Source organism: Ovis canadensis, chromosome 2 (genome assembly GCF_042477335.2).
Source record: "Ovis canadensis isolate MfBH-ARS-UI-01 breed Bighorn chromosome 2, ARS-UI_OviCan_v2, whole genome shotgun sequence".
Taxonomy (NCBI): domain Eukaryota; kingdom Metazoa; phylum Chordata; class Mammalia; order Artiodactyla; family Bovidae; genus Ovis; species Ovis canadensis.
Window position 1 is genome coordinate 90178155 of NC_091246.1, and position 27857 is coordinate 90206011.

General features: G+C 43.3%; 2 protein-coding genes and 1 pseudogene across 2 annotated transcripts; all 3 read right to left on the reverse strand.

The window, feature by feature from the left end:
- Positions 1-6451: 6451 nt before the first annotated feature.
- LOC138434591 (interferon omega-1-like) lies at positions 6452-7039 on the reverse strand. The gene has a single exon (XM_069579404.1). It carries the CDS (start codon positions 7037-7039, stop codon positions 6452-6454), a length of 588 nt encoding a protein of 195 aa, XP_069435505.1.
- Positions 7040-16927: 9888 nt separating this feature from the next.
- Positions 16928-17515, reverse strand: LOC138434592 (interferon omega-1-like). Its single transcript, XM_069579405.1, has one exon. It carries the CDS (start codon positions 17513-17515, stop codon positions 16928-16930), a length of 588 nt encoding a protein of 195 aa, XP_069435506.1.
- Positions 17516-20341: 2826 nt separating this feature from the next.
- On the reverse strand, positions 20342-25583 carry LOC138432379 (interferon alpha-2-like; annotated as a pseudogene).
- Between the last annotated feature and the right edge of the window lie 2274 nt (positions 25584-27857).

Consider the following 27857-nt stretch of genomic DNA (forward strand, 5'->3'; position numbering starts at 1 on the left):
CTAATGTTTGTAAAGTTTCTCTGAATTGCTGAATGTTAAAGAAAAATATAAGCCACATCTTTTCAACTTGATTATTACAGGATTCGTTCATTTCGAAAGATTTTTCTTTTCATATTATGAGATTTGTGGAGAGGGGGGCTTGTTTGTAAGAGTTTTCTTTCTCATAAGAATTAGGTTTCATTCTCAAATCTGCTATTACCAAACATTAATACTTGCAGTTTATGATTTTAACAAAGGCACCTATTTTTTTCTATCTACAATAGAGTGATGTTCCTAGAAGGGTGGGAGAGGTTCCAGAGGGAGGGGAGATATGTATATCTGTGGCTGATTCATGTTGCTGTATGGCAGAATCCAACACAATATTGTAAAGCAATTATCATTCACTTAACTAAATATATTTAAATAAAAAGAAAAAATAATGTATATAAAAAACAAAATAGAATGTTGTTAAACTAAGCTGTTCTGAATTGTTTTGGAGGCCTTAGCCATAAGGAGCAAGACATCACATAACGTTATCAACCTTGTTGTTTTTCAGTCGCTAAGTCGGCTCTGACTTTTTGCGACCCCATGAAATGCAGAATGCCAGGCTTCCCTGTCCTTCAGTACCTCCTGGAGTTTGTTCAAACTCATTATCACTTCATGGTAAATAGATGGGGAAACAATGGAAACAGTGACAGACTTTCTTTGCTTGGGCTCCAAAATCAGTGCAGATGGTGACTGCAGCTAGGAAATTAAAAGATCACTTCTTTTTATATGAATGTGCAATTTACAATTTTCTGGCAGCCACATCAAAAGAGTAAACAGAAAAAAGATAATTTTAACAGTATATTTTACTTAACAATATTTCTAAATGTTAGCATTTCAACATAAACCAATACAAAATTAGTAATGAGATAGTTACATTCTTCTTTTTCATAGTGCCTTCAAAATAGAGTACATGGTGTTAGTCATAGTACAGCTCAGGCTGGACTAGTCAAGCGCTCAGCTGGCCACATGGGGTTGTCAGCTCCATGGTGACCAACACAGCTCAAGCTGGAGGGAGCAGTACGAAAACAAGACTAACATTAAAAATCAACCACTTTTTTTATATGAGCAATTAAAAGTTGGAAAATGACATTTAAAAATGATACCATTGACAATAACATAAAGTGTCTACTACTGAGAAACTGTCATAGCCAGAGGTGGCTAAGAAGATGTGGCAGTTAAAGGTAACGGGGCATCCTAAATGACATCCCAGAAGAGAAAAAGAACATTAGGTAAAAGATGAAGGAGATCTGGGAATTCCCTGGAGATCTAGTGGTTGGGACTCTATGCTTTCAGGGCAGGAGCCCAGAGTTCCATCCCTGGTCAGAGAACTAAGATCCCACAAGTCTCAGAACCAAAAATAAGAAACTAAATAAAAAGTTGCTACAACCAGAGTGTGTGTGGGAGGGGGCAGGGTGGGGGGAGGGAGAGGCATTAGGAGCTCTTCATAAAGTGTAGACTGGGTAATTTTTAATAATAGTTTGTGACTGGACTGGCTCTTTGTGGCAGCAGGCGGGCTTTCTCCAGTTGGAGCAAGCGTGGGCTGCTCTCTAGCTGAGCTGCTCGGGCTTCTCCCTGCAGAGCTCTCTCCTGCTGCAGAGCACAGACTCCAGGGCCCAGCTCAGTAGTTGTGGGGCACAGGCGCAGGGACCTCACAGCACACGTCATCCTCCCTGAGTGGGGCTGGAACCCTGGTCCCCTGCACTGGCAGGTGAGTTCTTAACCACTGGCCCGCCAGGGAAGTCCTAGACTTTAATCCTTTTGAATATAGCATTGACAGGCCCAATTACCTTGCCTTTTGGCCTCTAAGGACAAGTGTAGAATTGAAATTTGATTCAGATTAGATGGCCAGAAACTAATGAAGAATCAAAGGTTTCTCTGTTACATTGAGATTGTCTTTTTTTCCCTCTTGATCATCAATAAGGATTAAGCAACTTGCCCAACTAATTCTTCTTCTGAGTGAGCAAAAGACACGTAAGCATGTGATGAGGTGGTCAGCATCCGTGAGAAGGGAATACAGAGTCTACAATAGGAGACTGCCAAGGCCACCTGCTACTGAGACTCACACTATCTGTCATTTAGTGAGCAAGTATTTAGCAAATATTTCTTAACCACTTCATGAACAAAAGAAGCAAATGCTGCCAATTTAGAACGTGTCTTCCCACCTTCGAGCTGCGGCCTCGCTTTCAACCTCTCTCAGCACCTGAGGCTGAATCCATCCAGGCTGGGGCTGCCCTGTGCTCACAGCCAAGAGCTGGTGGGCCCAGAGCCCCTTCTCAGGCCTCCCACCTGGTGTGGAGAGGGACAATGTGCAGAGCATCTAAGTGCTTCTGGTTGCAGTCTTCTCTCTTGCCCTTTCTCATACCCTGGACATCTTGTCACAAGTCTTGGATTGACTCATACAGTTTTTTTCTAGCTCACTTCAGGATGCAGCTGGAACTAGGACCTTGGCTGAAGGCCTCTCTGCCTAGCTCTCCTAACACCTCCAGAACATACCCAACCAGAAGATCCCACACTCTGCACCCCTGTCACTCTCAGAATGCTCCCATCAGAGGGTCAGTGGCCCAGGACCAGGCAAGAACAGCGCAGGCCTTGTTTTCACTGTTTCCTGCCAGGACCCGCTGCTGCTGGACACTCAGACTGGCCCTTTCAGAACATGCCCATCTGCATCAAGCCTGCATTTACTTCAGATCCCAGGCCTTTCTCTGAGCTGGACTTTAATTGTCAAAATCACTATCAGGGGTGCAGTGAGTCAGGCTAACCCAAGGTTGAGAAAATGGTTAAAAGGGACAACACATTGGCTGCAGCTGCTGAACAAGCCTTAGAGGTCCCCCTCTGCTGACATGTGACCAAGTCCCACTGTGTGGGTGCTGGGTTAGTTTCCTGTCTCTGAGGCAGTTTCTGAATCTTCCTTAAAGTGAAACAGCCCAAAGCAAAGCCATCTACATACTCAAAACCAACAAGTGCCTTGAGTTTTGTTACATCCTCAGAGATTGCGTCATGAACCCCAGAAGGCAAAAATAGCAAGGGAGTTGATGCAACAAGTGAAAAGGAAACTAAATGCAAGCTGCCAAAAGGGATTTCAGGATCCAGCCTGGGAATCCCCTCTGGCCTGGCCTCCTGGCTGAGTTGAGTGCTCAGAGCAGAGGATCCTCCTGACTGCCTGCCAGATGCCGGTGTCTTCCTGACTGATTCTCTGAGGTCCTAAACTCTAGGAGGACCAAGAATCCAGTGAGGGTGGGGGTCAGTCTTGTGGACAGCTGGCCTGTGTGCCACACAGGAATGTTTCTGTCTAGAACTCTGGGTATTGTTGCAACCTTCTTGGCCTCCTCATCCCAGTGAATGGCTATTTCTCTTCTCACTCGGGGGTGGGTGAGCTGCAGAAATGTGTCTCTGAACAGCTCTCTGGGAACTGCTTCATCTTCCTGACCACAGATCCAGAACCTCAGGAAATAATCTTCTAACCAGATTCAAATAAAACAGTTAATATGTCAGGAGCACTTGGGAAGTGTCTGGTACCATTCTGAGCATGTGCTATAAATTAAGGCAATTAATCTTACTACACTTTCAAGACAAGTTATTATGATTATCTTAGTTTTGCAGTAAACACATAAGGCAGCAATTTATAACTAGCAATCCATTTTTATGTACTGCTGCTGCTAATGAAGAAAAATCTCAAAGATCTATTTGCAAGTGACCTGCCTCTTGAGAAACATATATGCAGGTCAGGAAGTAACAGTTAGAACTGGACATGAAACAACAGACTGGTTCCAAATAGGAAAAGGAGTGCATCAAGGCTGTATATTGTCACCCTGCTCATTTAACTTATATGCAGAGAACATCATGAGAAACGCTGGGCTGGAAGAAGCACAAGCTGGAATCAAGATTCCCGGGAGAAACATCAATAACCTCAGATATGCAGATGACACCACCCTTATGGCAGAAGGTGAAGAGGAACTCAAAAGCCTCTTGATGAAAGTGAAAGAGGAGAGTGAAAATGTTGGCTTAAAGCTCAGCATTCAGAGAATGAAGATCATGGCATCTTGTCCCATCACTTCATGGGAAATAGATGGGGAAACAGTGGAAACTGTCAGACTTTATTTTTGAGGGGCTCCAAAATCACTGCAGATGGTGACTGCAGCCATGAAATTAAAAGATGCTTACGCCTTGGAAGTAAAGTTATGACCAACCTAGATAGCATATTCAAAAGCAGAGACATTACTTTGCCAACAAAGGTCCGTCTAGTCAAGGCTATGGTTTTTCCTGGGGTCATGTATGAATGTGAGAGTTGGACTGTGAAGAAGGCTGAGCGCTAAAGAATTTGTGCTTTTGAACTGTGGTGTTGGAGAAGACTCTTGAGAGTCCCTTGGACTGCAAGAAGATCCAACCAGTCCATTCTGAAGGAGATCAGCCCTGGAATTTCTTTGGAGGGAATGATGCTGAAGCTGAAACTCTAGTACTTTGGCCACCTCATGCAAAGAGTTGACTCATTGGAAAAGACTCTGATGCTGGGAGCGATTGGGGGCAGGAGGAGAAGGGGATGACAGAGGATGAGATTGCTAGATGGCATCACTGACTCAATGGACATGAGTTTGAGTGAACTCCTGGAGTTGGTGATGGACAGGGAGGCCTGCCATGCTGTGATTCATGGGATTGCAAAGAGTCGGACACGACTGAGCGACTGAACTGAACTGATAAATAAATGAGAAACTGAAGTATATGACAAATGGATGTAAATGTATGTTTATATGGTATACATTAGTATGTTCATATGTATAGATTTGTTAACTACGTATCAAATGTCTAGAAGGATACCCATTAAATTGTTAACGGTATAGGATTACAGTGAATCCTCCTAGAAGAAAAGGTTAGGCATTCCTTTGTATGAATTATTTAAAAGTTTAGCGATGACATGTGTGTTTAATATATATAAATAAGCTTAAGAAACCCTTTTACTTCTTTAGAGTCATATTGATCATGGCAGCTACTGGTTCTCACATCTCTTAGCTGTCTCTGCATTCCCCAGCCTGCCTTGGTCTTCTTGCCTCCATTTGAACAGTTTAGGAAGACTCTTTTCTCAGGAGTGGCCAAGTGTAGAAAACTTCCTCTCCCTTCCTCACCCTACTCCAGGATCCTAGACTCCACATATGCAGATTGACCTCCCATGATGTATGTGCTGCTGCTGCTGCTGCTGCTAAGTCACTTCAGTTGTGTCCGACTCTGTGCGACCCCGTAGACGGCAGCCCACCAGGCTCCCCCATCGCCAGTGATTCTCACTGTCCTGATGATTTCTGCCAGGAGCGCGTGATGCCTCTTGTGTGATTTGGACTCATTGAATCCAAACAGTAATTGTATGAAAACCACTCTTACTGTCCTCATATTAAAGATGAGGAAACTGACCTGTTGTGTTTGTGAGACTTTTCAGGGTTACAGTATTGGTAACTAGCAGAGCTGGGATTCAGAGGTTTTGGAATTTCTAGAACTCTCCTCTCACTTGGGCTCTCTTCCTGGGGCTTCCACTCTGACTACACCATGCAGCTAGAAACCAGCACAGAACAGAGCTCCCGTGTGGAGGCAGTGAAGTTACTGTGGAAGGGAGTGAATTGCTCAGTAAGGCAGTCCTGAGGAGAAGGCGGGAGAGAGAGCAACAGGAGTCAGGAGCAGCCAGTCACCAGGGTGTGTCCTCAGCTTTCCCACAGGAGGTGACTGCTTCCCTCAGATACGTACATCAACCAGTCTTTAACGAGTGGGTATAAATTAGTTATGCCTATGACATGGAGACTAGCCATTTTCTACGATTCATAATCTCCTTTCTACCTTTTTTCTTTTGGGCACCCTCCACAGCTTATAGGATGTCAGTTCCTCAACCAGGCTCCCTGGATGAAAAACTCAGAGTCCTAAGAACTGCACCACAGAAGAGTCTCAGAATTCCTCCTTTTCACAGACATTTGTTAGAAAGTGATAGAACTGTTTCACCGTATAAAGTGAAGAAATACCATTTTGTGATAGGTATTTGAAGACAAAATAAGAATTTAGGTTTTCAAAATAAAAACTCAAGAAATTTATCTTGATAACTATTTAATAAATAAACCAAATGACAATTTTAATAAAATAGAGAAATATATCTTCTAAATTTTAATACAATGTAAACATACACATTTTTATATGAAAATATAAATATGATAAGATAAAACATTCCATTACCTAAATAAATAAAGAATAAATAAATAACATCAGGGAGGTCATCGCTTATGGATTGATACCCCTGCACTTGATTTCTTTTATATCTACATGCTTATTACTACAGACATGTATTGGCTGAGTTAATTCAACAAATTTGGTGGCTAAAGCAGAATTCAGAGTCTTCTGAAATGACCCCAGGTGAGTTTCCAAGGATGACGGGGCATCTTCATCAGAAAGAGTCATGTCAAGGTGAGCTCAGGTCTCCATCCATCATTCTTAACCTTTCTTGCAAGCTGACTGATGAAGACAAGGATCTCATGATTTCCACTCTGACGGTTTCCCAGGCACAGTCGCTGTATTCCTTCTCTTTCAGGTAGACATGGACGTCCTGGAAGTACCTCTTCACAGCCAGGGTGGGTCCCGTCCTTCCCAGGGCAGAGTCTTCCTCTCCCATCACCTGCCCCAGGCAGGTGTCCAGGTCATCCAGCTGCTGATGGAGTCCAGTGCGGAGCTGCTCCAGGAGAGTGGTGTCCCAGGCAGCAGAGGAGCTCTCTGTGTGGAAGAGGTTGAAGCTCTGCTGGAGCATCTCATGGAGCACAGAGACGGCCTGGGCCTCCTGGAGCTGGCCCCCCTCCACCATCTCCTGGGGGAAAGCGAAGTCTTTTCTGTCCTGCAGACAGAAGCGAGGGGAGAGTCTCCTCATTTGGCCCAGGAGCCTGAGGTTCTTCCTGCCAATGAGAACATGGTTCTGAGACAGGTCACAGCCCAGGGATCCTCCCGGGCCATAACTGACCAGCACCAGGGCCATGAGTAGAGAGAGCACGAAGGCCATGGGGAAGATGCGGCTGCTGCTGGCCTGGCTGAGACGGTGTCTGGTGGAACCTTGAGGTGGGTTCTCTGATGCCATGCTTTCTAAGTGAGGCCATTAAATAGGGGACATGGTAATTTTCATTTTCTAATCATTTCTATGCACTTTTACTTCCTTTTTTGGTTTTCTGTTATGTATTCTCAAGACAGTCAAAGAAATGTTCTTCCTTCTAGACTATTAATTTTGCCTTTTCCTAGTCACTTCAGATGTGCCCATCCAAATGGATGTTTTTCAATCAAATGAGAAAGTCTTTCTCTTAAGTCAGAATTGATGGACATCTGTAATTACACACTTCATTGCCCTTTATCTCTCATGCATAAGTGTTGCTCTCCCCTCATCCAAGAATGTATTTTTGGCTTGCTCTGAAGCTCCATTTTTCCCTCTTTGGTTCCTTAGGAAGCCAGGCTCTGTCTGCTCTATGGATTCCGTACATAAGGGATTTACCAGATCAGTCTGGCAGTTAAGCTCTTGGAAACAAATGATGAGTTTTCTTTAGTGTTTGATTTAGAGAAGAGGCTGATTATTATCAGTCCTTGAATTCCTCCCACATTCCTCTTCTTTCTAGAACATGTCCTGCAGATCCCTGCCCTTCAGGGAACCATGAGGGCAGGACTATTACAGACATCACCCTTCTTTCCACCTTTTTCTTGCTGGAGACCTGTCGTCCTCCACAGACTGGACCAATACCCCCACCAGAATCCTGGTTCTTCTCAGGGAACATGGGTGAGGAGACTCTACATCCAGGATAATTGTATTTTCCCAGCAGCACCTCACTCACAAGGGAGAGATCACATGGAGCCACCCCTGTCCTCTGGAGTGACTGAGTCCCCTTCCTCACCTGCTGGACTCTCTCCCTCCCTGAGGGCAGGCTCACCACATCCTGAGGACTCGAAAACCTCCTTTCTGTGGAGGGCTTATTGACTGGTTGGGAAAATGAATTGTCTTCCCGAAACCCCAACCTCTCCCCTGGAGTTTTTGTGTGAAGGACCCTAGTGCTCAGTGGTGACCTCCTCTTCTCCTGACCCGTGTCCCCAGGTGTCTAAAGTGTCAGCAGTGCTCAGATGCTGAGGGCAAAAGTGTGTTTGTGCAAGTTAGTGGAGGAGTTTCCAACTACAATTATTTTCCATTTAATAGATAAATAATATTTACTTTGCCAGGTATAGGTTTCATTATTCAAGACTTTTACTTAAACTCTTCAACTCTTGTTCTGCTCAGAGTTTCTGAGCTGGCGGAAGGAGATTCAGTGATGGGGTTGTCTCTTTTTGGAAGCTTATGTCTCAGAATCTAATGAGATTCGGTCATTGATTCAGGCACTTGATTCTACTGGGCATCTCTGTTCCTCTGTTTCTGTCTCCTCTGAGATTGCAGGGCAGTGAGATCCGGGGCACTAGATCAGAAGAAATAGCCTTCTTTCCTTTACTCGAGTGTAATTTTTCGTTTATACATTTATACACACTTAGTGACTTATTGGACAATGTTGGTATTCCTGCCTCTGCTCTGGTTCTATTTCATGATGAGGTGAGAACAAGAAAGGGAAGTAAAGAAGCCAGAGAGGCCGCATCTCTTTCACTTTCAAGACGTTAGATTTCTTTTTTGTTTCTCTTTGCAACTTTCCTAGAAAGTAAACTTCCACAGTTGTTTTGTGGGCAAGAAGAAAACAAGGGAAAGTCTCAATGTCCTGAGTATGAAAGAAGGGAAGGGCTTTTCCCCTGAGGTAATGATGTATTATTCTGAGTTAGCAAACTGCAGTGCAGCACAGCTGGGGAGCAGGCTGTGGCAGAGGGGAAGGATGAGGCCAACATGAACAACAGAAAGACTGGGACAGGGCTGCTTCTTACAGAAGCTCAATGAAGGCCAAGTCCTGGGTCAGTTGCCTGCCCTCAGCTTTGTAAGACCAGCTAGCTGATTTTCCTTTTCTTTAATCCACATGTCATCAGTATAAGCGGAGAAGGAAGAGAGATGGGCACTCAGAACCCCATTTGCTAGAACACAAACCCTTTCTGGCAGGGTTTAGGAGACCAGCCTTGCCTAGCATCTGTGTAGTTGATAAATCCATTTGGGTAATGAGAAGATGCTTCGAAAAAACTAGAATGACAGGGAATGAAATAATTCCAAAAGATCCTGATCTTAATGTGGGTAACAGTAAAATTATGACATTAAAAGTAATAGCTGAATTTTATTGATTGCAAAAATTAAAAGCGCTTACTCCTTGGAAGGAAAGTTATGAGCAACCTATATAGCATATTGAAAAGCAGAGACGTTACTTCATCAACAAAGGTCCATCTAGTCAAGGCTATGGTTTTTCCAGTAGTCATGTATGGATGTGAGAGTTGGAGTGTGAAGAAAGCTGAGCGCTGAAGAACTGATACTTTTGAACTGTGGTGTTGGAGAAGACTCTTGAGAGTCTCATGGCCTGCAAGGAGATCCAACAAGTCCATTCTAAAGGAGATCATTCCTGGGTGTTCTTTGGAAGGAATGATGCTAAAGCTGAAACTCTAATACTTTGGCCAACTCATGCGAAGATTTGACTCATTGGAGAAGACTCTGATGCTGGGAGGGATTGGGAGCAGGAGGAGAAGGGGACGACAGAAGATGAGATGGCTGGATGGCATCACTGACTCGATGGACACGAGTTTGAGTGAACTCTGGGAGTTGGTGATGGAAAGGGAGACCTGGCGTGCTGCAGTTCATTGGGTCGCAAAGAGTCGGACACGACTGAGTGACTGAACTGAACTGAGCTGTACCCTAACAATCTCCCTAATATTCCAGTTTGTGATAGGATCATATTGATGGGTTGGGTTTCTGCAGGTTTTTTAAGAATTTTAAAAATACTTATTTTATGTCCTTATTTGACGGGGCCACGTCTTAGTTGAAGCATGCTGGATCTTGGATCTTCCTTGCTTCATCCAGGGTTTTTACTTGGGCCATGGGAAGTCTTGCTTGCCACATGCAGGATCTAGTTCCCTGACCAGAGATCCAACTCAGGCTCCCTGCTGTGGGAGCATGGAGTCCTGGCCACTGGACCCTCAGGGAGTCTCGAGGGGGAGGGTTTCAATATGTGATTTTGGGGAACATACACACATTCAGTCTGTGACATGGTAATAAGAAGATACCAAGGTATTGTGTTTATGGCAAGGATTCCTTAGGATCTATTTCATTCTTGGTATTTATTTGAGGAGAAAGAACACATTCCCTGATGCTACCCTCACTTTTTATGGCATATCCATCCTGGATTGTTTACTCATTAAATGTTATAAATGTTATACTGTGAACCTAATTACCAAGGACCTACCAGGCTTCCCTAGTGGCTCAGATGGTAAAGAATCTGCCTGCAATGCAGGAGACCAGGGTTCAATCCCTGAGTCGGGAAGATCCCCTGGAGAAGGAAATGGTAACCCACTCCAGTATTCTTGCTTGGAGAATCCCATGGGCAGAGGAGCCTGACAGGCTACAGTTCATGGGGGTCACCAAATGTCAGACTCGACTGAGCCACTAACACTTTCACCAGACAAATTCCCCAGACACTCAGTCTTCATCAAAAATGACAGTGACAACAGCTACAAATTCCTCAGCCTCTAAAGGGACTCACTTAATCCTTCCAACATAGGGAAATGAGTTAATATTCTCCTTTCCAAGAGCCCCCTGCTAAGACTTTATGTGAATGAATTAATCTAATAATGAAGGTCAGATTCCACACTCCCATCCACAGCATAAACACCTGAGCCCACTGCATGTCCTGAACTCTCACTTATTTCCCTCTTTTGCTTTTAACACAAGCTGTCCCTTTGTTATTTCATACCTCAATGTTACAAATCTCTTATTTCCATTAATGTCTCCCTCCAAATTCTCGATAAGCTGAGCGATTTACAAAGTGTCCTGATTATTTTGTATAAGAAGCAAACTGAAATTATCAAGTGGTAGTTATTACTGAGAGTCTAACTCTGCTTGACAAAATTAATAATTCTAATAATTATAAAAGAATCGCATTTAACTGTCCAAGATGACTCATAGATTGTTAAGTGATCCTCACCATAAAATTGAGATACATGATGGACAAGATCCTTGAGAGTGATGACCCCTGCTCAGATTGGATTACAAACGATTCAGTGAATCCTGTGTAGAAAACTCCAAGCTGATGGTACTTGTGGCTATAGGTAAAGCATACTTGCTGCTACCAAATTACCTGAATATGGGAAATGAGTGGAAGAATAGAAGACGACGTCCAGACAGAAATCTGCCTGATACTGTGACCTTCCAGTGGGAAGGAAGACATGGGGACAAGACTGAGACTTAAAGGCGCCCCAAGGGAAAGAGAAAATTATTTCATTCACTATTAATATAAAAGGTAAATTTCTCCTGTAATGTTAATTGTCTGAAAAATCTTTTAAAATATATACGTCTTAAACTCACATCAAGTTGAAATATTTTCCTTATGCCACAACAGAACTTGTAAGTTGCTGGCTTTAACGGAAGCAAAATCCTCAGTAATGTTTTCAAAATTGCTACTTCGTATATATCTCTCTTCACTGAGGGAATGCCATATTTGACAAATTATGACTCAGTCAGTTCAGTTCAGTTCAGTTCAGTTGCTCAGTTGTGTCTGACTCTTTGCGACCCCATGAATTGCAGCACTCCAGGCCTCCCTGTCCATCACCAACTCCTGGAGTTCACTCAGACTCACGTCCATTGAGCCTTGATGCCATCCAGCCATCTTATCCTCTGTCGTCCCCTTCTCCTCCTGCCCCCAATCCCTCCCAGCATCAGAGTCTTTTCCAATGAGTCAGCTCTTCCCATGAGATGGCCAAAGTACTGGAGCATTTAGCATCATTCCTTCCAAAGAACACCCAGGGCTGATCTCCTTTAGAATGGACTGGTTGGATCTCCTTGCAGTCCATGGGACTCTCAAGAGTCTTCTCCAGCACCACAGTTCAAAAGCATCAGTTCTCCAGCACTCAGGTTTGTTCACAGTCCAGCTCTCACATCCATACATGACAACTGGAAAAACCATAGCCTTGAGTAGACGGACCTTTGTTGGCAAAGTAATGTCTCTGCTTTTGAATATGCCATCTAGGTTGGTCATAACTTTCCTTCTGAGGAGTAAGCATCTTTTAATTTCATGGCTGCAGTCACCATCTGCAGTGATTTTGGAGCCCAAAAATGTAAAGTCTGACACTCTTTCCACTGTTTCCCCATCTATTCCCAGGAAGTGATGTGACCAGATGCCCTGATCTTTGTTTTCTGAATGTTGAGTTTTAAGCCAACTTTTTCACTCTCCTCTTTCACTTTCATCAATAGGCTTTTTAGTTCCTCTTCACTTTCTGCCATAAGGGTGGTGTCATCTGCGTATGTGAGGTTATTGATATTTCTCTCAAATAACAAATCTCAACTAACAAATTCCTTTTTCCTCTCATGTCTTTTCATCAGGAATCATCTATCAAACATCCATTTTTTTATGTAGCCAGTTTTTCATTGGAGAGTTTCATGAACTTTTTTGAAATGTCAAATCATATGGATTAGTTGCTTAAACACGTGCAATCAAAATGCTTTTGATTTCAGCATAATGTGTGCTCAGTAGGTACCAGCTGTGAAATAGGCAGTTGGGGATATGATTCCAGCATGCATCTTCAAAAGGCATCAGCATCAAGACAGATTTTTAAAGCCCTGAAAACTAGAGCAGGTCATGACCTACTTCATGAGTTTGACCGGAAAACACTTCTGGGCCCTGAACACAGGAAACTACAAGTGTCTTTGTCACAAATGAAACTCAGACTGGATACCAACCAGATGGCAGGAGTGCAGGGTGAGTGTGGAGCCTGGGATCTGCTTGAGGACATTGCAATCTGTGTGTTTCTAGCTGGAGATCACGGAGTTTGAACAGAAATGAACTATGAACTCCTTGGCTATTTCAAGTCCTGAAAGATGAATCTGTGAAAGTGCTGCACTCAATATGCCAGCAAATTGGGAAAACTCAGCAGTGGGCATGGAACTGAAAAGGTCAGTTTTCATTCCAATCCCAAAGAAAGGCAATGCCAAAGAATGTTCAAACTACCAAACAGTTTTACTCATCTCACACGCTAGTAAATTAATACTCAAAATTCTCCAATCCAGGCTTCAACAATATGTGAACTGTGAACTTCCTGATGTTCAACCTGGTTTTAGAAAAGGCAGAGGAACCAGAGATCAAATTGCGAACATACACTGGATCATCGAAAAAGCAAGAGAGTTCCAAAAAAACATCTATTTCTGTTTTATTGACTATGCCAAAGCCTTTGACTGTGTGGATCACAATAAACTGTGGAAAATTCTGAGAGAGATTGGAATACCAGACCACCTGACCTGCCTCTTGAGAAATCTCTATGCAGGTCAGGAAGCAACAGTTAGAACTGGACATGGAACAAGAGACTGGTTCCAAATAGGAAAAGGAGTACGTCAAGGCTCTATGTATATTTTCACCCTTCTTATTTAACTTATATGCAGAGTTTCATCATGAGAAACGCTGGACTGGAAGAAGCACAAGCTGGAATCAAAATTGCCAGGAGAAATATCAATAACCTCAGGTATGCATGACACCACCCTTATGGCAGAAAGTGAAGAGGAACTAAAAAGCCTCTTGATGAAAGTGAAAGAGGAGAGTGAAAAAGTTGGCTTAAAGCTCAATATTCAGAAAAAGAAGATCATGGCATCTAGTCCCATCACTTCATGGGAAATAGATGGGGAAACAGTAGAAACAGTGTCAGACTTTATTTTTTTTTTGGGCTCCAAAATCACTGCAGATGGTGACTGCAACCATGAAATTAAAAGACACTTACTCCTTGGAAGGAAAGTTATGACCAACCTAGATAGCATATTCAAAAGCGGAGACATTACTTTGCCGACTAAGGTCCATCTAGTCAAGGCTATGGTTTTTCCTGTGGTCATGTATGGATGTGAAAGTTGGACTGTGAAGAAGGCTGAGCACCAAAAAATTGATGCTTTTGAACTGTGGTATTGGAGAAGACTCTTGAGAGTCCCTTGGACTGCAAGGAGATCCAACCAGTCCATTCTAAAGGAGATCAGCCCTGGGATTTCTTTGGAAGGTAAGATGGTAAAGTGAAACTCCAGTACTTTGGCCACCTCATGTGAAGGGGTGACTCATTGGCAAAGACTCTGATGCTGGGAGGGATTGGGGGCAGGAGGAGAAGGGGACGACAGAGGATGAGATGGCTGGATGACATCAATGACTCGATGGAAGTGAGTGTGTATGAACTCTGGGATTTGGTGATGGACAGGGAGGCCTGGCGTGCTGCTATTCATGGGGTCGCAGAGAGTCAGACACGACTGAGCGACTGAACTAAACTGAACTGAACTTACCTGGGTAAAGTGACAATGCAAGAGCAGAGGGTTCGTTGTCTATGGATCAGAAATTCACAGAAGAAACCTGCATTTCCAGTGGATATGACGGAGAAATGCTGTCACCTCCTCTAGCATACTGGTCTTAAAATGAAAGTCTCAGCTCCACAGCTCTTCGCACCTCTACTCTGGGATGCTGGGGCTCCAGTTGTTTTCAGTACATTTCTCCTTTGCCTGCAGATTGCTTTTCTTTCAGAGTTCTCCAGACCTATTCCAAGAGATGGACAAGAAGACTGGTGTATGACTGATGACAACCACCATCAATTAGGAAAAGGAAAACTAATGATTGCTGCTAGATGCTCTGTGTCACCAGTCAGATTGGCAAAAACTAAAAAGGATGAAAAGATCCTGTTTTGGTCAATGTGTGAGAACATATAGGAACTTATATGGTCTTGAATATAGATTAATGTATCCATTGTTTTCATGGACAGCTGGCAGTATGCATGTGCAAGGTTTATGTGTTTTGACCAATAATATTGACTTCGTGGCCCCTTGTTCAGAGAAAGACTCTCGCTTCCGTTATAAGACACCTGCATACACTTGTAGCAGTCTCTCCTCAAAGGCACTGATTTCTGAGAAGGACCGACTCTAGGAGGTGACCCTGCCAGCACTTAGGGACTGAAGTCTTTATGGAAAACAACGAGGATCAAACCCAGGCCAGCCCAGGGCTGGAGAGCAGAACCTCACACTGCATGGCCCTTGCTCTTTTCTTCCTGCCTCTGCCTTGCTGCTGAAAGATGGAAACCCAACAGAGAGTTGAGAAGGTGATTTTAGAAATGTCTTCAAGAAGTAGTAGAGTAGTACTCACACTAAAGAAGCAAGAAACATGATTAAGGAGTAATGTGTGTGATTTTCTGCATTCATGGGAATGCAGAAATCTCTATGATTTCCCTATTATTCATTTTTATGATAGATCAAAGCATTTTCTACTAATACTTCTTTCTCAAAGAATTTCTGTGACTTCCTAAGAATACTTCTAGAAGTCTGAAACACAGAAATTGGAATTGTCTTCAGCATTGAGCACAGGAGAGTTCACTCACTGAATATACCGTGAAACTAGCCCCCAAGTTAAATATTTTTACCAAAGACCTAGTATCTTTCCGGTATTGCCTTTCAGTCACTGCCTCAGGCCAGCTGACCAGTCTGCTCCCTGTGGGCAGCTACTCTGGGACTCTCACTGTCCTGATTATTTGTGCCAAGCACACTTTTTTGCTTCTTGTAATATGGACTTATTGATCCAAACAGTAGTCCTATGAAAAACTACTGTTATTTTCCCCATATTTGAGAAGATCAAGACAGAATGCATGCCTGCATGCATGCTAAGTTGGTTCAGACAGGTCCAGCTCCTGTGACCCATGGACTGTAGCCCACCAGGCTCCTCTGTCCATGGGATTGTCAAGAAAGAATACTGGAGGGGGTTGCCATATCCATCTCCTCAGTGTTTGTGATATTTTTCAGGGTCACACTGCTGTTAAATAGCAGAGCTGCATTCAAAGGTTTTGACACTTCTAGAACTCTCCTTTCACTTGTGCTCTCTTCCAGTGATTTCCACTCAGAGAAACTTTGAAGCCAGAAACCATCACAGAACAGAGCTCCTGTGTTGGAGGCAGTGAAGATATAGTGTAAGGGAGTGGATTGTTCAGTAAAGCAGGAATGAGGAGAAGGCGGGAGGAAGAGTAACAGGCGTCAGGCTCAGCCAGTCAGCACCACATGTTCTCAGCTTCCCTGGAGGAGGGGAGTCCTCCCCCCACATCCTGACACCAACCATTCTCTGTTGATTGGGTATAAACTAGTTATACTTGTGACTTCAGGACTGCTCATCTACCACCATTTCAGAGACTCCTTTCTACCTGTTTCTTTTGGGTGGAGGGGGCTGCACTGCACAGCTTGCAGGATCTTAGTTCCCTGACCAGGTATCCATGGCACCTGAGCGTCTCACACTGGAAGCATGGAGTCCATTCTACTGGACTGCCAGGGATCCAGAAATTCTACCTTTTGACAATCATTTCCTGAAAAGTGATACAACTATTCTGTAGTATAAATGGACAAATGCTATTCTATGATAGGTTTATGTAGACCAAATATGTATTTAGATCTTCATAATGAAAACAGTAATTACTTTCATAAGAAATTAATAAATAAAACAAATTAGAAGATTAAGGAAATGAACATATTTTCTAAATTTTATTACAATGCAGAAAAACATTTTTACATGAAAATATAAATATGATGAGATAAAATAAAAACATAAATAAACATAAATAACATCATGACAGTCATCCCTTATGGACTGATCCCTGTGCAGTTGAATTCTTTTTATTATCTACTTGCTTATTGCTACTGAGAAAGTACTATTGATTGAATTCAGGAAACATGGTGGCTGAATCAGAAATCAGAGTCTTCTAAAATGACTTCAGGGGAGCATACAAGGGTGATGTGGCCTCTTAGTCAGTGAGAGTCATATCAAGATGAGTTTAGGTCTCCATCCATCATTCTTAACCTTTCTTGCAAGCTGACTGATGAAGACAAGGATCTCATGATTTCCACTCTGACAGTTTCCCAGGCGCAGTCGCTGTATTCCTTCTCTTGCAGGTAGACATGGATGCCCTGGAAGTACCTCTTCACAGCCAGTGTGGGGCACGTCCTTCCCAGGGCAGAGTCTTCCTCTCCCATCACCTGCCCCAGGCAGGCGTCCAGGTCATCCAGCTGCTGATGGAGTCCAGTGCGGAGCTGCTCCAGGAGAGTGGTGTCCCAGGCAGCAGAGGCGCGCTCTGTGTGGAAGAGGTTGAAGCTCTGTTGGAGCATCTCATGGAGCACAGAGATGGCCTGGGCCTCCTGGAGCTGGCCGCCCTCCACCATCTCCTGGGGGAAATCGAAGTCTTTTCTGTCCTGCAGACAGAAGCGAGGGGAGATTCTCCTCATTTGGCCCAGGAGCCTGAGGTTCTTCCTGCCAAGCAGCACGTGGTTCTGAGACAGGTCACAGCCCAGGGATCCTCCCTGGCTGTAGCTGACCAACACGAGGGCCATGAGTAGAGAGAGCACGAAGGCCATGGGGAAGATGCAGCTGCTGCTGGGCTGCTGAGACGGCGTCTGGGGGAAACTTGAGGTAGGTTCTCTGATGCCATGCTTTCTAAGCGAGGCCTTTAAATAGTGAACATGGTAATTTTCATTTTCTAATTGTTTTAATACACTTTCATTTCCTTTTTTGATTTTCATTTATGTATTCACAATATGATCAAAGAAAGTGTCATCAGTTTAAAGTATTAATTTTACCTATTTCCCAATAATTTCAAATGTACCCATCCGATTGTATATGTCAATTAAATGAGAATGTTTTTATTATTCATCACTTTTATTTACACTGTTCAGCACGTTTCTGCTCAGAGGTTCAGAGCTGGAGGAAGGACATTCAGTGATGGTGTCTCTCACTGGAAACTTATGTCACAGAATCTAGTGAGTTTCAGTCATTCATTCGGGCAGTTGCTTCCACTGGGCATCTCTGTTCCTCTGTCTCTTTCTTCCTGTGAGAACAAAGGACGGTGAGAACCAGGCTACCGTTCAGGTGATACTATAGTATTGAATGAAAGGTTATTTAGAAAATAATCTGTTAATGAAATGGTATTTTTAACAGTAATATTGGAATGTTTTTTACTTCTTTAGGACCCTAATCCTCAAGAAGGTTTCCAAACCTCTCAATGTACTTAAACGTTCCCTTAGGGGCTTCCCTGGAGGCTCAGTGGTGAGGAGTCCACCTGCCAACAGGACCACATGTGGTCCTAGAGGCTGCGTGTGCTGCAGGACAGTGAGCCCGGGGGCACAGCTACCGCCCTGTGCTCTAGACCCCGGGCCCTCACCACCGAAGCCAAGTGCACTGGAGCCTGAGCTCCCCAACAAGAGAGGCTCCCACAGTGAGAAGCCTGTGCCCCACAACTAGAGAGAACCCACCTTTGCCACAACTAGAGAGAAGTCCATGCGGCAGTGAAGACACAGCACAGTGAGAAATGAATAAATGAATAAAATTATTTCAAAAGTCCCTCTGACTTTACATATAGCTACTGAGTGCGGTATGTCCCAACTGGAAGGAAGAGAAAGATGATTGATCCATCAATGTCCTGAAGATTGCCTACATTAAATACATGAATTCCCACAAAGATCTTTGTTGCTTTGAGAAATTGTATTCTTCCAGTGTTCACTTTACTAACATATGTCCTGTGAGGAAAGCTCTGTCCCCCTGTTGCTAAATGTATTAAATGTATTAAAAGCCCTGCACATGAAATAACCTAGGTGCACGGTCAGAGGAGCCCCTGGTGTCTCCACCATTGCTCACTGTGGGGCAGGGTTCCCTCTATTTACTGTGTTTCTCTGGGAGGCTGGACAGTCTGGACCTGCAGTGCTTGGCAGGCAGAGCAGGTGAAGTCATAGGAGAGTGTCTGACAGAGCCAGAACTTTCACTCTGGTTCTGCTTTGAGTTGGTGGTTTGCAGTCGTAAGGGGAAATTGACAACCAGAAACCGTAATGGAGAAGGACACAGCTGTATGAATGGAGAGGACGCCTTCATGCAGAGTGAGTGAGGAGAGCACGCTGGGGATTTCTACACTGGGAGGAAGTGCTGAGGATTCCGGTGCATCCTCCTAGAAGTCAAGGGTAGCCACTCCTTTGAATGAATTATTCAAAGTTTAGCGATGACATGTGTGTTTAATATATATAAATAAGCTTGAGAAACCCTCTTACTTCCTTAGAGTCACGTTTCTCATGGCAGCTACTGGTTCTGCATGGCCTCTCTTAGTTGTCTCTGCAGTCCCCAGCCTGCCTTGTTCTCCTTGCCTCCATTTGAAGAGTTCAGGAAGACTCTTTTCTCAGGAATGGCCAAGTGTAGAAAACTTCCTCTCCCTTCCTCATCCTACTCCAGGATCCTAGACTCCACATATGCAGATTGACCTCCCATGATGTATGTGCTGCTGCTGCTGCTAAGTTGCTTCAGTCCTGTCTGACTCTGTGCTACTCCATAGACGGCAGCCCACTAGTCTCCACCGTCACTGGGATTCTCCAGGCATGCACAGTGGAGTGGGTTGCCATTTCCTTCTCCAATGAATGAAAATGAAAAGTGAAAGTGAAGCCACTCAGTCGTATCAGACTCTTAGCGACCCATGGACTGTAGCCTACCAGGCTCGCCTGTCACTGGGATTCTCCAGGCAAGAGTACTGGAGTGGGGTGCCATTGCCTTCTCTGCATGATGTATGTGGTTCTCCACTAACCCTTGAAGGTGCTCCGGTTCTTCCAGCCCCCAAGCAGGCACCTGAGTCCATGACCTGGGCTTTTCTCCACCCATCTGCCTCCCACCTCTAGTCTATGTCTCAAGAATCACATTCAATCCCCCGTCAAATTGTCCATTGTTCCTTCAATGACCCAGCGTGGGTGACCCCGTTCCCTCTTTATTAAGGTGAATTCAGTATAGGTTTATCCTGTAGGATCAGGCTTTGGGTCAGGTTTTATTCAAAGATGTGTGCAAGCCCGTTTGTTTTTTTAGAATTACTTTTATTTTCTCTACTAAAAAACAAGAGTAGTCTTGTACAAAATATAGTAGAAGGCAAGTATCTTATGAATGATAAAGATTTAAACTATGAACAGCCTAGATATTTCTATAATTTAAATAAATAAATAAATATTACAACTTTTTATGATATGAAAAATGGATTCTTAAATCTGTTTTAAACAATTATGGTAACTAAACCTTTAACATACATTTAAATAAGCCCATATATTAGCTATTATTTATATGTCATCGGACACAAAATTAGAGTTAAAAGTTGCACTTAGAGTCTTAGAAAATAGCCGTTTAGTTGACCAGATGAACTGTTTTCAGATTCAACGCCTTCTTTATTTCCTGAGTTTTCTGATGAGCTTCTTGGCTGAGACCAAACACCTTCTGATTTCCATGCTGACAACCTCCCAGGCACAGTGGCTGTATTCTTTGAGATACACACTGATTCGCTGGAAGTAACTCTTCACAGCCAATCTGGAGTTCTCACTCCCTAGAGGTGACTGTTCCAGTGTCCGTCCCTCCCTCAGACACGCATCCAGGTCCTCCAGCTGCTGATCAAGTCCCACGAGGAGTCTGTCCAGGAGGCTCTCGTTTCGACCTGCAGAAGAGCCCGTGGTGCTGAAGAGCTGGAAGGTCTGCTGGAGCAACTCGTGCACAACAGCTGTGGCTTCTGTCTTCTCAGGCCTGGTCCCGTGCACCAGGGTCTGAGGAATCTGAAGTCAGTCCTGTCCCTCAGACAGGACACAATGGGCACTCTCTCCATCTGACTCCAATGTATGAAGCTTTCCAGATAGCCGTGGCTGGCAGGCAGCTCACAGCCCAGGGAGCACGTGGGGCTGGAGCAGAGCATCCCCAGGGCCAGCAGCACAGAGACAGGGAGGGCCACTGGGATGCTGGGGGCTTGCAGGACCGCCTGCAGGGGAGGTCTAGGCAAGTTCTGAGGGCTTGGGGTGATGGGTGGCTCTTAAAGAGTGAGTCGAGAAACTTTCATTTTCTGGGTTTTTCCACATTTTTCCCTTTCCTTTCTTTTTCTACTCTTTGTAATGAAATCAATAAAAGTGCTAATTTTTGCCATGAGTGCCTAGGTGGGGGACATCAAATCATGCGTGCCACTGTGGTTGATAGCTACACAGACATATATTATGCTTTTCACACCTCCTTAGTTGTTTCTGGGAGAAGAGTCTGATCAAAGTCAGAGAAGGGACAAGTATTCATACAATTGTGGCGTTTCCAGGTCACCAAGAAATGTTCAGTATGAAAAGATGGTGGAGGGCAGCCAGCTCCAGGAGGCCCAGGCCATCTCTGTGCTCCATGAGATGCTCCAGCAGAGCTTCAACCTCTTCCACACAAAGCGCTCCTCTGCTGTTTGGGACACCACCCTCCTGGAGCAGCTCCACACTGGACTCCATCAGCAGCTGGACCACCTGGATGCCTGCCTGGGGCAGGTGACGGGAGAGGAAGACTCTGCCCTGGGAAGGACAACCTCAGACTGGACTGAAGAGGTACTTCCAGGGCATCCATGTCTACCTGCAAGAGAAGGGAATACAGCGACTGCGCCTGGGAAACTGTCAGAGTGGAAATCACGAGTTGCTTTCTGTGTCAACAAGTTCCTAAGAAAACTCAGGAAGTTAGAAGGAACCTGATCCTCAGTGACTCATGTCCTAGCTCAGACACTTCAAGGTTCAGTCATTTCCTAAACTCTGATTTCTGCCTCAGCGATGAAAGAGTTTGAGTGACAATTGATATTGACATTAATGTTGAGAATATCAATACCAGCTGCTTTTATAATTAGAGGAAATATATCTGATGCCCTGTGGCTGAAACTTATGGAATAACATGTTTTTGTACGAATGTAACTCATTTATTTATCTTAATTCATTTATTTTCATGGCAGTTGCATTTCTATGTTCTGTTTATTACGTGCATGCGTGCTATGCATGCTAAGTTGCTTCAGTCGTGTCTGACTCTATGCGACCCTCTGGACAGCAGCCCAGCAGGCTCCTCTGTCCACAGGATTCTCTAGGCAGGAATACTGGAGTGGGTTGTCATTTCCTTTCTCCAATTTATTCCATAAGAATATGTAATCTTCTTTAATAAAAATGTACCTTTTATTTACTCATGACATTATCTGAAGACACGTTTCCTCCTCTTCCTTTTGGGTCTCTTCCCAGGGCCCGAATGCTGTGAAGCGACAGAGAGAAGGTGCTGTGTGCTCCTTCCTTTGTCTGCGGGCCTTGTGCAGAGAGTCTCGAGTGCGAGAGGCAGAGGCCCCAACCGCACAGAGCTCACACTGGAGCAAGGACACTGCCATGAAAGAAGTGGGCATAAGATAATTAGGTGTTTACATCTGGGCCCTGGGCTACACAGAAGAAGTATCAGATGCTGATGGCAGTGAGTATCCTGGGAAGCTCATTAGGACCACGTTTAAGCGACTTAGCAGCAGCAGCAGCAGCCGTCTCCCCAGGGAAGTAATCCGAAGTATGAGACTTGAAGAATGAGCATGAATTTGTCAAGTAACTCATGAAGAGCAAAATAAGCAAACAATAATACACAACCAAGTGCAGCACGTAGAGTGTCCCTGCAGCAGGAATGGCTCTGGTGCTTTAAAGGCAAGAACAAGCCCGGAGGTAGACTGTATTGATGCCTGCAGGGGATAGCATGGCTTGGCCCTGGAGACATGGAAAAGGGCCCAGCGATAGACTTTTGAATGATGTCAGATTTTATCTCAGGAACCAAGGAAATTACTTGCGAATTTAAAGCTACAGAGCCACTGGGACCAAAGCAGATGCAGGGAAATTCCTGAAACCAGCAGTTCGCAAAGTGTGGTCTGTGGGCCCCTGCAGATCCCCAGGACACTCTACAGGGATTCATGAGGTACAATAATTATTATAGTGATATCAAGATCTTATCTGTCTTTTTCACCACGGGAACAACTTCTCCTGGTGGTACAGATGCAGCGCTGGGTAAGGCTCCAGTGCTGTGGTGTGGGTCAAAGCAGGGGCACCTCAGTGCCTAGTGATTGTCCTGTTCTTACGTATAATATACTTGAAGTTTGAAAAAAGGACAGTTTTCCGTAAGAAGATCCCTAGTGAGACAGCAAGATGATGAATTTTATGAAATCTTCACTTTGGAGTACACATTTGAAAAATCCTCTCTGTTGTAGTCTTGTTGACATGTTGTGTGGCAAGCACGTCCGCTGCACGCATGGTGACTGTTCTCAGGAGAAGCCCTTGGATGACGATTATTTGAGTTACAAGCTAATCTACCACTCTCTTGATAAAATCAAGCTTTACTCTAGAGAATGACAGTCAAATCACGGTCACTCAGAAGTGGGCATTTGACAGATATTTTCTTATACTATTTCTATTCATGTATATGAATATTCTTGTTGACTTTAATGAATGAGGCCAATCTATTTTCAATTCACATTTCCAGGATATGAATTCACCTCGGTGTGTGTCTTTGCTTCTGAAAATTTGAGGAGTAGTGATTTAATTTCCATTACTTACAAAATTTCTAAATTTATGGTTTAATTTTGACTTTACATAAATTATCAGGATGATGTTCATCTTGAAATGATGCTTTAAAATAATATTAAAATTAATTGCAGGCATTGTGATCTGGGCACACAACTTATACAAATATTTTTTCCCTGGAGGAATTATGTATATTTTTTGTGAAGTCTAATGTATGGTAATTTTCATGGATGGTTTATAGATATTTGAAGCAAGTTATATTTCTTATTGTAGGTTAAGGGCCCAAGAGTGTTAATCACGAATTTCCTCCTCTAAATCATAGTTTCAGTTCTTCTCTTTAGAAGTTTATATATGGTTTTTTACAGACTAGTAGCATCGTACTGGGCTTCCCAGGCGGCGCTAATGGTAGAGAACTTGCCTGCCAATTCAGGAGACACCAGTTTGATGCCTGGGTCAGGACGATCCCCTGGAGGAGGGCATGGCAACCCACTCCAGTATTCTTGCCTGGAGAATCCCATGGACAGAAGAGCCTGGCAGCCTATGGTCCACAGAGTCCCAAAGAGTCAGACACGACTGAAGCGACTCAGCTCAAAAGCACAGCATTGAGGGGAAACTTCAGTGCTCCCGTGTTTCTGTTCACATGGCTATGTGATGTTGTATTTTTACTCATTGTTTCATACCATTTGAAATTTAGCTCAAGCATTTTAAAAATTTAATTATAGATTCAAAGTGTTTCTTACGTGTTTTGAACTTCTTTCTCACGAAGAATAATTTCTTTCTCATGTGTTTATTTCTGGAATTCTCAAGTGTATGACTATTGATATTAATGACAAAGATCTCGTTGATATTAACATTGCCACCTCTAATTATTTCCTACATTATATTTTCATGCTCTGTATTGGTCCCCTTCTGTGTTGCCCTTGTTTTGGTATTGAGTATTTAGTATTATTTGATTTTAGGTTTTTCTTCCTCTTCCAAGTAATAATGGAGTTTGTGTATTAAATCAATCGATAGAATCTTTTATGTTTAAGCAGATTATATTAATTTTTAAAATTAATTTAACCTTTATCAGTTTGGGTCTCAAATGTATTGGATTTATGCGTTACTTTCTGATGACTTTTACATGGGTTTTGACCCTTGTCATACTCCATTCAGTTCTCCAACAGTCATTTCTTTTAGTAAATATATAATGTTAAAACAATTTAGCATTTCTCTGAATCCTTGAATGAAAAACTGAACAACTAAAACTGCAAAATTTAGAGTAATTTGAGACTTCCTTGGCCGTTCAGTGGTTAGAACTCAATATTTTCAGTGCTGTGGGCCTGGGTTCAATCCCCAGTCAGGAAACTAATGCCTCTTAAGCCACGTGGCACAGCCAAAATAATAACAAACCCTTTAAAGTAACTTCCACTGATGTGACTAGTCACTTCTAGTTCTTACTAGGACTGTTGCTTTTAATCAACACAGTAAATGCTCCCAAGAGACTTGATAGGAACAGAGATGCATGTGAAGCTATGTTCAAGTGTAAACATAGGGGAATGTCTAAAACTTAAAGGAAAACACATTATTCATTTAAGAAAATGAAAACACATTAATTTTGATGCTGTTAGAATGATGGAAGTTGGATGCAGTCTGCAAAACGAGTGCCATGTATTCCAAATGTGATGATTGGAAATTTTGGAGTCCTGTGGTTAGTAAGGCCCTAATCAACTTGAATGAAACAATTCTCACTCTAAGGTGAAGCATATGAGAATGTAGCAATGAGTTTCATATTCTTATCTAGCTTGTAAACTTGCTCTGAAGGCGTTCTCATCCTGGGAGTCAAAATCTTTTTGAGTGATGACGATGCTGTTGCCATCATTAGACATCACGTCTCCTGACCTGTTCTTCAAGACTTCTATCGAGGCTGCATCCAGGTACACGTACAACTAAGGAAACAACGGGAAAATCTACACTCAGTGTCACATAGACTCTCTCATAAAACTACCCCACAAGCTTTAACCAAGGAAGCAGGTGAACCAGGTGAGGTCTGAGAGGAGAGCTAGCGGCAGGGCTTCCTTCATGACACCAGGCTCTCCACCTGTTCCTGGAAGTCTCTCATGGCCTTTCTTCAGGGATCCATTATCCAGCGTTGGACTAGAGAAGGAGCAAGCTACAGGACTGAAAGAATGAGGATCTGCGGCAGCTCCGTCTGCGCTCTAGGTCCTCAGGCTTGCGGTCTTGGTGGACTATGAGTGATGCCGTCATGAACAAACAGGAGCTGGAGTTACACTTCCACCTATGGGCTGTGGTCAAATACTGGCTTCAGTTCAGTTCAGTCATCAGCTCAGTTGTATCCGACTCTTTGCAATCCCATGGACGGCAGCACTCCAGGCTTCCCTGTCCATCACCAACTCCCGGAGTTTATGCAAACTCATGTCCATTGAGTCGGTGATGCCATCCAACCATCTCATCTTCTGTTGTCCCCTTCCCCTCCCTCCATAAATTTCCCCAAGAATCAAGGTCTTTTCAAATGAGTCAACCCTTCACATCAGGTGGCCGAAGTCTTGGAGTTTCAGCTTCAATATCAGTCCTTCCAATGAACCTTCAGGACTGATCTCCTTTAGGATGGACTGGTTGGAACTCCTTGCAGTCCAAGGGACTCTCAAGAATCTTCTCCAACACCACAATTCAAGACCATCAATTCTTCAGCACTCAGCTTTCTTTATAGTCCAACTCTCACATTCATACATGACTACTGGAAAAACCATAGTTTGACTAAATGGACCTTTGTTGGCAAATTATGTCTGTGCTTTATAATATGCTTTCCAGGTTGGTCATAACTTTTCTTCCAAGGAGTAAGCTTTTTATTCCATGGCTGCAGTCACCATCTGCAGTGATTTTGGAGCCAAAAAAGAAAGTCTGCCACTGTTTCCACTGTTTCTCTATCTATGTGCCATGAAGTGACGAGACTGGATGCCATGATCTTAGTTTTCTGAATGTTGAGGTTTAAGCCAACTTTTTCACTCTCCTCTTTCACTTTCATCAAGAGGCTCTTCAGTTCTTCTTCACTTTCTGCCTTAAGGGTGGTGACATCTGCATATTGAGGTTATTGGTATTTCTCCCGGCGATCTTGATTCCAGCTTGTACTTCATCTGGCCCAGTGTTTCTCATGATGTACTCTATGTATAAGTTAAATGAGCAGGGTGATAATTTAGAGCCTTGACGTACTCCTTTTCCTATTTGGAACCAGTCTGTTGTTCCATGTCCAGTTCTAACTGCTGCTTCCTGAGCTGCATACATATTTCTCAAGAGGCAGTCAGGTGGTCTGGTAGTCCCATCTCTTTCAGAATTTTCCACAGTTTATTGTGATACACACAGTCAAAGGCTTTGGCATAGTCAATAAAGCAGAAAAAGATATTTTTTTCTGGAACTCTCTTGCTTTTTTGATGATCCAGTGGATGTTGGCAATTTATTCTCTGGTTCCTCTGCCTTTTCTAAAACCAGCTCGAACATCAGGAAGTTCACGGTTCACATATTGTTGAAGCCTGGCTTGGAGAATTTTGAGCCTTAATTTGCTAGCATGTAAGATAAATGCAATTGTTCAGTAGTTTGAGCATTCTTTGGCATTGTCTTTCTTAGGGACTGGAATGAAAACGGACCTTTTCCAGTCCTGTGGCCCCTGCTGAGTTTTTCAAATTTCCTGGCATATTGAAGTTAGAGATTGGCTATATTGGTTTCCTGTGAATTCCAGCTGGTAGAAGGCAAGAAATTAGAAATCAAAGAACAGTTAGCCAACCTGCCAATTTAAACACAAAGTAGCAAATACAGAAGTGAAGAAAAACCAATTCTCATTCACAGTGGTGATTCTGGTAATGTGAAATGTATGTGCTTAGACCCACATATTCATCTTCTTTTTCAGTAATGGGAAAAAATGGACTTTCATTCTTACATGCATTTGCCATTTTCCCTCTATTTTTATATACTTAGCCATGGACACTTTATGACCATATCGTTTTCCCAATATATCAATTTCACACATTCAGTTCAGTTCATTTCAGTTTAGTCACTCAGTCGTGTCCGACTCTTTGCGACCTCATGAATATTACACCTATCCAATTTTTCACTTCCATGTAGTGAATTAATTTATTTTATTGTTCTATTATTTTTCTTGATGAAACATACTTGACTCATATATTTGTTTTTGATGAGCTACAAATGATGTATAATTTTAAAAATAGGGTAAAGTACTTTTCTCATGTTCTTGATAGTATTTCAGATCTAACATGGTTTCCACGCAGGAGTATAAGTTTTTTGAGTTTTATTACACATATAAGACACTGATTCATTTTCATCGTTATATTTTAAATAAATGTAGAAACATTCCAGCATTGGG

What these genes read in the sequence shown, in the direction of transcription:
- LOC138434591 (XM_069579404.1), bottom strand. Translation starts at nt 7,039, where the DNA reads ATGGCCTTCGTGCTCTCTCTACTCATGGCCCTGGTGCTGGTCAGTTAT.
- LOC138434592 (XM_069579405.1), bottom strand. Translation starts at nt 17,515, where the DNA reads ATGGCCTTCGTGCTCTCTCTACTCATGGCCCTCGTGTTGGTCAGCTAC.